The 12,363-nt window shown below is 46.6% G+C and overlaps 1 protein-coding gene across 1 annotated transcript in view; it reads right to left on the bottom strand.

Moving 5' to 3' along the window:
* The window catches only part of PIP4P2 (phosphatidylinositol-4,5-bisphosphate 4-phosphatase 2), a 41,889-nt gene extending 29,920 nt beyond the window's left edge, over positions 1–11,969 (bottom strand). Inside the window, exon 1 of the mRNA XM_056137014.1 lies at positions 11,752–11,969. Within this exon, the coding sequence (XP_055992989.1) occupies positions 11,752–11,857 (106 nt within the window). The 5' untranslated portion in view covers positions 11,858–11,969. The remainder of the gene's footprint in view (positions 1–11,751) is intronic.
* Positions 11,970–12,363: the final 394 nt, after the last annotated feature.

Genomic DNA, 12,363 nt, shown 5'->3' with positions numbered 1-12,363 from the left:
TGTGCCCCACATGGAGTGATCCCTGAGCACAGAGCCAGGAGTAAGCCCTGAGCACCACAGGATATGGCCCTAAACCCAAAAAATAAATTTAACAAGTGCAGATGTCACTTCAACTATACATTTGTTAATAGTCAAAGTGACATCTGCACCTGTTTGTTCATTGCAGCACTCTTTACAATAGCCAGAAACTGGAAGAAACCTGAATGCCCAAGAACAGATGACTGGTTAAAGAAACTTTGGTACATCTACACAATGGAGTACTATGTAGCTGTTAGAAAAGATGAAGTCATGAAATTTACATACAAGTGGTACTACATGGAAAGTATCATGCTAAGCAAAATGAGTCAGAAAGTGAGGGACAGACATTTAAAGATTGCATTCATCTGGGGAATATAAAGTAACAAAATGGGAGACTAACGCTCAATAGCCAAGTACCAGGAGGTTCACTCCATGGCTTGGAGGCTAGCAACACATACTGAGGGAGAAACCAGCTCAGATAGAGAAGGAAGCACCAAATAAAGGGTGTTTGGAGGATCCTCCCAGGATGGGAGATGCATGTTGAAAGTAGACCATGGACCGAACATGATTGCCACCCATTGCCTCTTTTGCAAACCACAACACCCAATAGGAGAGAGAGAACAAAAGGGAATGCCCTGCCATAGGGGTGGGGTGGGATGGGGGGATGGGGGTGGGAGGAATACTGGGATCTATAGTGGTGGAAAATGGGCACTGGTGGAGGGATGGGTATTTGATCATTGTATAAACGAAACCCAAGCACAAAAACTTGTAAGTCTACAACTGTACCTCATGGCGTTTCACTAATAAAAATTAAAAATAAATAAATAAATAAATAAATTTTACAAATGAGGGAAAATGAAAACCATCTTATGAATTCTACCAAGTTTAAGTGTTTCAGCTTAAAATATGAGATGGTGGCAGACTGCTGACTGTAAAATATCTGACTTGAATAAAATGACTGATTGTGTGATACATACGAATACATATTACAAAAGGATCAATCTAAAGGAATAGCTCAACCAACTTATTCTCTGGCACCACATGGTCCCCAAGCATCACCAGAGAACTGGAAGTAGCCCCTCAAGCATCACCGGGGTGCCCCTCCTCATGTCCCCAAAGAATCAGTATTGTAAGCTCACTCTGATTCTAGTGCTTAAAAGAGCCATGTAACTATTCCTTTATGTTCAATATACTATAGTCCAATTTTGAAATAGGTACGAGAAAAATACGAATTTAAGTAAAAGAAGGACATCAGAAATCAAAGAATGATATGAAAAATAATAACCACCCATGCTGTGTAATTAAGATTATATTTCTCGGTATATCCAGATTCCTTACTAAGAAAAACTTTATCACAAAATATAGAAGCAAAGGCAAAAACTACACAACTCAGCAGAAATTCTAAGTCCCAGATATGCAAATGTTCCAAAGTCAACAGCTATTAATGAGCAGAAAGAACTCAAGGCTCTTTCCGATCTGCCTGGCCAAGCTACACGAGATGACAAACTCTGAGATTCAAAGGAATTTAGTTATGCAATTCAGGAGCTGTTCACCTAAAGGCTAAGAAGGGCTATGCTTTCCATCCTGCTGCGCATATTTAACTCTTAGCAGAGAAGTAAAAGATAAAAGGAACTGACTTCGCAATCACAGCAGGGAAAGGAAAAGGTCTAGAAAAGGTCCAAAGAACACAAACGCCACTGCACCTGAAGTCTACCCCAATCTAGGAAGGAAGGAAGGGACGAAGGGAGGAAAGGAGGAAGAGAAGAAGGGAGGGAAGAAGGGAGGAAGGGAGGAAGGGAGGAAGGGAGGAAGGGAGGAAGGGAAGAAGGGAGGGAAGAAGGGTGGAAGGGAGGAAGGGAGGAAGGGAGGAAGGGAGGGAGGAAGGGAGGAAGGGAGGGAGGAAGGGAGGAAGGGATGAAGGGAGGAAGGGAGGAAGGGAAGAAGGGAGGGAAGAAGGGAGGGAGGGAGGGAGGAAGGGAGGAAGGGAGGGAGAAAGGGAGAGAGGGAGAGAGGGAGGGAGAAAGGGAGAGAGGGAGGGAGAAAGGGAGAAAGGGAGGAGGGGAAAAGGGGAGGAGGGAAGGAGGGAAGGAGGGAAGGAAGAAGAGAGAAAAGAAAGAAGAAACAAGAAAAGAAAAGAAAGAAAGGAAAAGAAAAAGAAAAGAGCACAGAAGCCCTCTCAGAAAGAATAGGTAGAAAAGTAGAAAGAACACATTCCCTGCAAGGAGCTCTTAAGGCACGTCCTCAACATCCCGCATTCCTTCCCAGCCTATTATATCTCTCCATCCCGCTAAAGATGAAACATGAAACACTGAGCACAAAAAAGCTGTACCTGGGATTTTCTGCTCTCCTCAAATAGGATGGATTAGGGTTTCCATTTGGATCATTTCCAGAAAATTGCCTATTGTCCTCAAAGGGGCTTAAGACTCTACATCCTGTTTACTCTCCATGTGCCTAGCTTCTCGAAATCTTAGAAGGTTTCGACAGAACGTTCTACCTTACTGGCAGAGAGATGATTTTCAATGCTGCCGAGCCTGGTTTGATGCTCTGCTCTGCCTGGTCCCCCAAGCACTGCCACAGAGAGTGCTGGCAGCCCACGGGCACCTGTGCACCAGAGCCCAGAGCCAGAGTATCACCCTACCTCTTGGCTTCTGATTTGAACCACCAGCCAAGAAACCTGAGGAGGGGTTCCTGGATGCTGAGTCTCCCAATGACCTCTTGGGAACTCCCAAACCTACCCTGTCCCCTCAAAAAAGAAAAAGAAAAGCAGTATGCTCTACCTTAAAGAATCCTGAAGAGATTGCAGAGTCCTTGGAACAAAAGAGGACACAGGGACTGGAACAATAGTACAGCGGGGAGGGTGTTTGCCTTGCACGAGGTCAACCCAGGTTCAATCCCTGGTATCCCATATGGTCCCCTGAGCACCACCAGGAGTAATTCCTGAGTGCACAGCCAGGAGTAATCCCTGTGCATCGCCAGGTGTGACCCAGAAAGCAAAAATACAACAATGACAAAAGAGGACACAGCCAGGCTCCTCTCCCAGCATAATGGAGTATTATCCCACATTCACAAATAAACACTGAATGGAATTTACTCCAACCCAGTCTCCCCTGACTCCACACTTGACGTCTAAGTGCCTACTCAACATTTCTGTTTGAATGAAGAGCAAAAAAAAGTATCTCAAACTCAACCTGTCTAAAATTAGAACCTGGATTTCCCATCTATCTCTCCCTCCAACCCCAAAACACACTCACAGATAAAAATCTCCTCTTTCTGTGAGTCCACCGGAGAGAAAAAACCTTCTACCTCATCAGTCTTTTTTGGAGATTTGGGACTCCTGTCTTTGGGATATCACTATTTGGGGAAATTCTGCAGCTCTTGGTTGAAGCCCGAATTCAGCCATGTCTCACCATTTTTCATTCCCTTTGCCACGAATCAGACCAGGTCACCTCTTGCCTATTCTATTCCTCCTCCCCAAGGAAACAAAAGAAAACCATTACAGGGGTCAAGGAGATGACTCATGGGCTTGGAACCCAAGTTTGCATGATGGAGCACCAGGGTCCATCCCCAGCTCTGCAAGGTCAGCCCTGCCTCAGGCTGCTGGGAGCAGCCCAGGGACCCCCTGAGAGTGTGGTATCAAAAACAAAGAGTGGGAATCTTCAGCATGGCTGGGATATGGGTCAGGTGGCAGAGCGCAGGCCTCTCGGGGACACAGCTCTGAGTGCAATTCCAGACACCGCATCAGCCCTCAGCACCTCTGGGGATAGCCCTGGGGGACCCCAAGCAACAGTAAACTGAACTACAGAGCTGAGCACTGATGGAGGGGTCCCGCGCCTCTGAGCACTGCTGAGTGTGGCCTCTATAATAAAAAAAAAGTTAAGTAATGAAAATAAGTCAAACGTTTTCTGTCTCCTCTTGCTTCACCCTCTCCCCAGCTTCCTATTATCTTCACAGTGAAATTCCACCTCTGACCCTGGCCTGCAAAATTCTTCTGGTCAGCCCTAATCTAGTTCTCTCACCCAGCCTTATGGCCACCGGGAACCCCCAGCATAGCCAAGGGGCGGTCACAGATGAAAATCATGCAAATGGGGTACCACAGGAGACCCTGGAACCAATCTAGTCCCCGAGGACAAGGGTGGTAACAAGAAGAAAACCAGATGAGACATTTCTCTGACATACTCCGTCATACTTCCGCCTAAGTCAGCAGGCTTTAACTCACAGTCCTCCTTGGTTTAGAAATCTCCTGTTGTAGGGGCCAAAGAGATTGTCCAGGGGAATAAGGGACTTGCATGCACACATACACACATACACAGACACACACACACATATACCACCAGCACCAGCACCACCACTAACAACAACAACAGCAACAACACAACACAACAACAATAACAACAACAACATCACAAAATAAGGGATTTGGAATCAAACATAAACAACTCTCACTAAGGTCACACTGATCTCCAGGGCCTTGTGTTGCTCAGGGGACCATGAGGTACTGGGATGAAACTCAGGGCTCCCACATACAAAGCAGGTTCTCCCAACTTTTGAGCCAGCTCCCTGACCCAGAAAGGATATTTTTCAAAGTCCTTACCTATTGCTCTTTCTGGTAGAACTTGGCGAATTTAACTGTTGCTTTCTTGAAGTGCTTTCTTCCCCCCTTGGTTCTCTGATATTCTCCTGGCTTTTCTTCTACCTCTCTGGAAGCTACTTATCAGAATTTTTATAGGTTAGTCTCCTCTCATCAGCCATTGAAAATGAGAGTTGGGGCTGGAGCGATAGCACAGCAGATAGGGCGTTTGCCTTGCACGCGGCCCACCCAGGTTCGATTCCCAGCATCCCATATGGTCCCCTGAGCACCACCAGGAGTAATTCCTGAGTGCAGAGCCAGGAGTAACTCCTGTGTATCACCGGGTGTGACACAAAAAGCAAAGAAATAAATTAAAATAATAGAAAAAAAAACCTGAAAAGAAAATGAGAGTTTCTGGAGCAGAGTCTAGTACAGCGGGTACTAGCAGTCAAGCAGGACACAATTTAGCGCTTTCACAGAGCCAAGAAGAGGAGATGTCAATACAAGTATACTGCTAAGATCCGAGTCCTGGCTGAAAATAATAAAGTATGTTCTTTGCATATTGGTGGTAGCTAAATAAATGGGAGAATTCACAGTTTCCAGGGTCCACCAATGTGTCCTGGGATATGCTGAGACAGACACGGTTATTTCAGGGTACTGATTCGCCACAGTTCTTAGAGCCCACTCTCTCTCCAGCTCTAAATCTCTACAGATTATTACTTTCCCTGTGTACTGAAATCTGAGAGTTTGGGAAGCTCAATATGGGAGGAAGAGAATAAAGTTAAAGATGGAGAGAATGTAAGATAGACCTGAGATAAGTTTTAGGAGAGACCCCCATTTTATTTATAAAAGGCCCTCCCGTTGATCATCGATTTGCTCGAGCGGGCCCAGTAACGTCTCCATTGGAGACTTTGTTGTTACTGTGTCTGGCATATCGAATACTCTCGGTAGCTTGCCGGGCACTCCGAGAGGGGCGGAGGAATCGAACTCGGGTCGGCCATGTTGGCCGCTTGTAAGGCGAACGCCCTACCCGCTGTGCTATCGCTCCAGCCCCATTTTATTTATGTATTTATTTATTTGGGGGTTTGGAGCCACACCTGGCGGTGTTCAGGACTTGCTCCTGGAGGGCTCAGAGGACCACAAGGTTTGCCAGGACATACGACCATATGAACCCAGGTCAGCTACATGCAAGGCAAGTGCCCAATACACTGTACTATTGCTCTGGCCCCTATTCAGTTAAGAGATTTCTGAACACACTGTTTTATTTTCCTAACACCCCTGTGCTAAGTCGCGTCTCCTGCCCAACTTTCAGACCTCATTCAAGTCTCAGAGAAGTTGTCCTGACTTCCCTAATCTGGTCAAGTCTTTTCTTTATATATTTTAATATTTTACTGGTATTGGATACATTTCCAGCACTGCCCTTATCCCCGCTACATTTTGTACTTGCTTGGGTGATTATTTCATTTACATCTCTTCCCACTAAACTGGAAGACAAGCTATGTCTGTTTTTCCCGCCTACCACCAAACTAGTATTCAAATCTATGGCAGCTAAGTGAATGGCAGAAATTAAACACGCAAATCAAACTATCTGTCCCAGTAAAACAAAGCACTCTTTCCCATTTAGATTATAGTAAAGGATAGCATCACATTCTCCTATTCAACACCTAATGACCCAGTCCCAAATTGCTCACAGAAGAAATATTAAACGCCATAGTTCTTTGTCAAAGACTACCTATAAAATTAGCAGATGTATAAAGAAATCAATTAAATGTATCCAAATGGTGCGCATGTTTTGCTGTTTCTTCCAATGTGTTGAAAGGAGCCCAAATCTGGATTTTTTTTTATTACCTTAATAACAAAGCCCACACAAAAGCTGAAGAATATATTAAGCATTTTCACGGAGGAGTTGGGGGTTTCCATTCACTGCAGGAATTCAGTGGTAAAATCTGTTGATTGGACAATCCTGATTGTCACAGAGACCACACTTGTGATTTTCAATGTGCTAAAAGTAGACAGAAAATACTAATCACCCCCTAATACATAATTAATAACTTGCCCAAAAGTAAACACCTCACTGAAGGGTACCACTGTGGCATGTGGGTTATTTTGGTGGAGGAAACCGAGACTCAGCAAAGCCAATTACCTCCCCTTTAACTGCCTACTAGACAATTCAGAGAAGGTTTGACCTAGAGTGAAAACTTTTACCAGAGACACATTTTTTTAAACCTGAATAACTTAACTGCACGGCAGGTCAAACATGTACTTAGCCGTCATTTGCTGTTCTTAGGATCCTATGATCCTGCGAATTCCCCCTAAAGGCCCACACTCTTACCTAATCCTTAGCTCAGAATGGTATAAGAAGCTTTAATTGCCCAACTTGTCCTAGGTAATTAAAAACGTTCCCCGTTAACCGCTAAGTTGTTGATATGTTTATTAGAGCAGGCAAAGAACCTGAAGAGAGGAGAAAGAATTGTACAGGAACTCCCCAACTTGAAACAGAATATTTCATCTTGGGTCAGAAGTTAGTAACAGTCCCATTCTAAGCAGGTGACACCAACAGCAAAACATAAAGTGGAAAAATCACACACTAGTTGTGGCTTTTAATCTCTTTTCTGAAAAATCAACTTTTAGGACAAGAATAGAGGAGGTAAGGTGTTTGTCCTGACTGTCCAACCCTGGTTTAATTCCCAGGACCCCATATGGTCCCCCAAGCCCACCACAAGTGATCCCTGAGTGCAGAGTCAGTAATAAGCCCTGAGCACCACCAGCTGTGTCCCCAAACCTGCCTTTCCTCCCAAAATCAGGTTAGGGTGGAAGATCTAGTATAAGTATAAAGGCACTTTTCTTGCATGTGGTTATGGTGGCCTGGATCCCAGTTCGAATCCCTGTACTGCACACAGTCCCCTGAGTACTTCAGAAGTCATTTCTGAACACAGAGCCAGGAATAGTCACCAAGCACTGCCAGGTGTGGCCCAAACACTCCCTCCCCCTAGATCAGATTCATTATGATATCACACAACTAAGCCCAATACCATCAAATACACCTCTATTCTTTTCAACCCCCAGCTTCAGTTCTAATTGTTGACAACTCCTGGAGCATCTAGAGCCATGGCAAATGTCTGTTACCTCTTGGGATAATTCAGTCATATGTCTAAGTATGCTTCCTTCTCTCTCCATCTGAGTTCCCTGAAGAGAAGGGGTTGGTTGGGTTTGCTCGTTCACAGTGCCGCCCAGAGACTTTGGAATAAACAGCTCTGGCTCCTGGTATTAGGTTCTGCATCTTATCAAAAATATTTACGAAAATACTGATTTGCTGTTGAAGATATTCTATCCAAAAGACAAATGAAAATCCTTTACTATTTACTTACACATCTTGCTTACTAGGTATTAAGTCATATGAAATGAGTGCTTCTACTTTTCTAAACTGTCTCATCAACCAGCTGCTCTCTCTCTCTATATATATATATAAAAGCACGGAAAGCTTTTTGTCAACTCATTACATTTCCTAAGTTTTCAAAAATTTTTTGAAATGAAATTCCTTTTTCTCGGTGGTTGCACTAGAATTTGTACTTTATGTATACATTGAGGAGTTAGATTGGAAATATGACATGATTTTATAAAAATATCTACAAACAAGTAAAGGATTGTGTGATCACTTCTTAAAAATAATTTAACCAGGGGGCTGGTAGAGTGTTTGCCTTGCACGCAGCCGACCCAGGTTCAATTCCCAGCATCCCATATGGTTCCCTGAGCACCGCCAGGGGTAATTCCTGAGTGCAGAGCTAGGAGTAACCCCTGTGCATCACCAGATGTGACCCAAAAAGTAAAAAAAAAAAAAAAAAAAAAAAGAAATTAACCACTAGTCAACCAAAGGTACAAACCAGATACAAGATAGAAGACATGATAGAAGGCATGAAAATTGGTTACAGGAGAGTTGTTTAGACTCAAACTTCTTTCTCCCTTTTCTCCTTTCTCCCTGTCCTTCCTTTCTTTCTTCCTCTTCCATTATCGGGAATAAAGGTGTCTTTTTTTCTTTTTTTTTTCCTTTTGGGGTCACACCCAGCAATGCACAGGGGTTACTCCTGGCTCATGCACTCAGGAATTACTCCTGGCAGTGCTCAGGGGGACCACTTGGGATGCTGGGAATCGTACAAGACAAACGCCCTACCTGCTGTGCTATCGCTCCAGCCCAAAGGCGTATTTTCTTTATAATTTTTAATTTAAGAACTGATTTACAACACTACTGATAGTTGAGTTTTGGGCATATAATATTTCAAGACCAGTCCCATCCCCCCACCAGTGTCAACAACTTCCCCTCCCCCCACCAATGACCCCATACTACATTCCTCCCTCAGAGTCCCTCCCCTTGCCACCTTGCCAGGCATGTCACAACGTTGTGATGTGATGCCACAACGTTGTGATGCAGTTTAGATCTCACGCTTTCAGTGTTGTGGAGTCTGTGTTCTCCGCATATAACCATCCCACTCATCTGCATCTCCAACGGAATTGAAGTTCCAACCACTGTTAACTCATTATTTTCCTTTCTCATCACCTTTCTTACCCTCCTTGATTATTTTTTTATTTCCTACCCTGTCCTTCTCCCCCTTGATTATTTTTTTTATTTCCTACCCTGTCCTCCTTAAATTTTTTCCTTTGTTTTAATCTATCTCTTATTTATTTGAAGGTCCTTTCCTTTGCTGCTGCTTTTGTTGTAGTATCTGGACATCAAACACCCGGTTGTGGTGACCTGGAGGGGTATTTCAACATTTTCAATTGTGATGCTTGCACAGGGCCCACTCGAGGGTCTGTCATGCAACTGTGATGCGCGCACACACAACAGGGCACCACACACGTCCTCACAGGGGCTCACTTGTGGCCACAGTGCTGGCTCATCTTTTTGTTTCTATAGTTGCTACTAGGGTAATAACACACGTTAGTGGCACCGGCTGTGCTGTCTCTCTCGGATGCAGTGCTGGGATCCAAGGGAGCCGGGAGTTGAGAACATGCTCAGGTGGCCCTGGGGACCAGGCTGGGGCTTCAGGCGTTTTAAAAGGCGTTTTTCGCGTTGCCTAGCCACTCAATAGCCACTTGGTTATTCTCAAGACCCACAGCGCTCAAGAACAAAATACAACTTGTTCCTTAATAAACTTGATAGTGACTGGATGAAATGAAAATATCCATTGAGGAACGGAGGAGGCAGTTGGAAGGACTGGATGGCCCGCTTGGCGTGGGGGTGGGGGGGTGGGGTCCCAGGCATATTCCCTGATACCAGATGGTCCCCCAAGCATTGCTGGAGCAAGCCCCAGGCACCAAGCTGAAAGAAGGCCCTGAGTACTGCCAGGCGTGAATGCAAAAACCAAACCAAAAAACAAATTGATAAGTATACCAACTTATTCTACACCAGGACTTTTTCCACTTTAACCCCTGAGGAATTTTCCGAGGACGTTTTATAGAATGAACATTCATCGGAAGTGAGCCCTCACTGAAAATAAATAAAATTGAAGCCTGGTTTTTATTTTAAAATAAATTTCTAAAAAGCAAACAATAAAAAAAAAAGGTGGCGGCAGTTATGCAATCTATGGGGACATGAGACCAGATCATTTCGATGGTTAAATATTAATATCTAATGTTCAGGTTAAAAGGAATCTCCTACCTACTGTTCTCGGACCAAGTTAAAGCTGAAAGATAAGCATTTCTGTGTGGGGAGTCTCAGCACCTTACTTCTCAGCTCATTGATCACCCAGAACTATTCACAACTACCTGCCTTTCTTTGTCCTACCCCCAGTGAGTGCCGTATAGATTAAGATCTGCGTATAGATTAAGATCTGCGTTGCTGCTTTTCAAGGTATAATGCACTGAAAAATGTTAAATCCCAGACAAGTTTAACCTGCTCTACAGCTGCTCCATCTCCAGATCTGAACTCCCGGAGATGCCCGCAAGAAATGTGACCTGTCTGTACTTTCAAAATGAGCTTGTGAGCTTTCGCTTTCCTGGGCTTGAAACTTCCCTCCGATTCAGCCCAAACCAGAGAGGCGCGCTTAATTTTCCCTTGTCACTGCTAGAACTGACCACCTCTCACTCCCCTGGTTTTTCAGAGTCATGCCTTCCATTTTCTAGAAGTCCTGGCCCCACCTTACCTCACTTCTGCTATCAGAATCAACCAAAGAGACTTGCACAAAGATTGACCTTTGAGTAGCATGAATAGTTAGGAAACGAGATCCTTCCTTTTCTTTCTTTATAGCTCACTTCCATGACATTTTATTTTATTTTGTCTATCTTGAGAAATCAAAGTGCACTCAAAATACATGCAGTATTAAGTCGGGCTACTTTCTGATAAGTTCATTTCCATCTTACCCAGATGGCCCCTGGAAATATCCCAGCACCCCCCTCGTCCTCCTCATTCACCACTCAAGCTTCTTAGAAGCAGGGGGCAAGGCCGGCATTTCAGACATATTAAGAATATTGATTCTCGCTCTTCCCTCTCCTGTGTTACAATAGCTCTGGTGGGCGAATAACAAAAGCCGCCTCTTTCCCAAGCGAAACCCTCTCAAGGACAGAATGCCAAAGGTGAGCACAGCCCAACTCAGTCCGGGTTTCTCTGCAAGCTGAATGGATCTGTGGGTGATTGTGAAAGATTTGCAGTACCTCCCCGCAGCGCTTAGCGACAGCTGGGAAACTGCAAAGCCCCGCTGGGGAAATTCATGTCACATCTTGCAGCAGCCCCGGTTAAGAAGTAGGTGAAACACACACACACACACAATCACATTTTGCACCCTTGGTTGAATCGGTACACACACACACATACACACACATCAGATCACCATTTGCACCCTTGGCTGAGTCGGTGCGCACACAAACAAACACACACACACATCAGATCACATTTTGCACCCTTGGCTGAGTCGGTGCGCACACAAACACTCACACACACACACACACACACACACACACACACACACACATCAGATCACATTTTGCACCCTTGGCTGAGTCGGTGCACACACACATACACACATACCACATTTTGCACCCTTGGCTGGGTCGGAGCACGCACACACACGGACACACAACACACACGCACACACCGGCACCCCCTGCACCCACCCGGCTCGCAGCCCGCGTGGCGGTGCGGGGCGGGGGCACCCCGGGGCTCGGGCCGGGCTTACCTCGGGGGCTGCCCTCCTGCAGGTACGGCGGGGCGCTGGGGGTGACGGTGCCCGGGCGCGGGGCGGCCAGCAAGGGCGAGCGCTCGTCCACGCCGTCCGCTGCCATGACTGCGGCGGCCGCGGGCCCGGGAGGCCCCGGGATGTGTCACCAGGCGGGCGGCGGGGGCAGGGCCGCATGGGTGGGGGAGGGGAGCGCGGAAAGGAAGAGCGGGCGGGGGGCGGGGTGGGGCGGGGCGGGGCGGCCGCGCAGGGGAGCACTGTGGGCGGAGTAGGGCCGGGGCCCGCGGCGGCGCTACTGGGTCCGCTCCCCGCCGGCTTCCCGCTGGGTCCTCGGGAGGAGGGAGGAGAGGGGCGGAGGGCAGCCTGGAAGGGGCGCGGGGAGAGAGCCCGGCGCGGCTCGCGCGGACGGTGCTCCCGGGAGGAGGGGGAGGGGGGTGGGGAGGAGGAAGAGGGAGCCTCGGCCGTCAGAGCTGGGCGCGAAGCACGCCCCGAGCAGCGGCTCCCGGCGCCCGGGCCCCTCCTGCGGGCGGCGTCCTTTGTTCAGGGCATCCTTCCCGCAGCATCCGCCGGCTCGGTTCAGAGCATCCTTCGCGCAGCATCCGCGAGCTCCGG

Source organism: Sorex fumeus, unplaced genomic scaffold (genome assembly GCF_029834395.1).
Source record: "Sorex fumeus unplaced genomic scaffold, SorFum_2.1 ptg000002l, whole genome shotgun sequence".
Lineage (NCBI taxonomy): Eukaryota > Metazoa > Chordata > Mammalia > Eulipotyphla > Soricidae > Sorex > Sorex fumeus.
The sequence above is the reverse complement of the archived record's forward strand: the minus strand, read 5'-3'. Positions and strand labels throughout refer to the sequence as shown.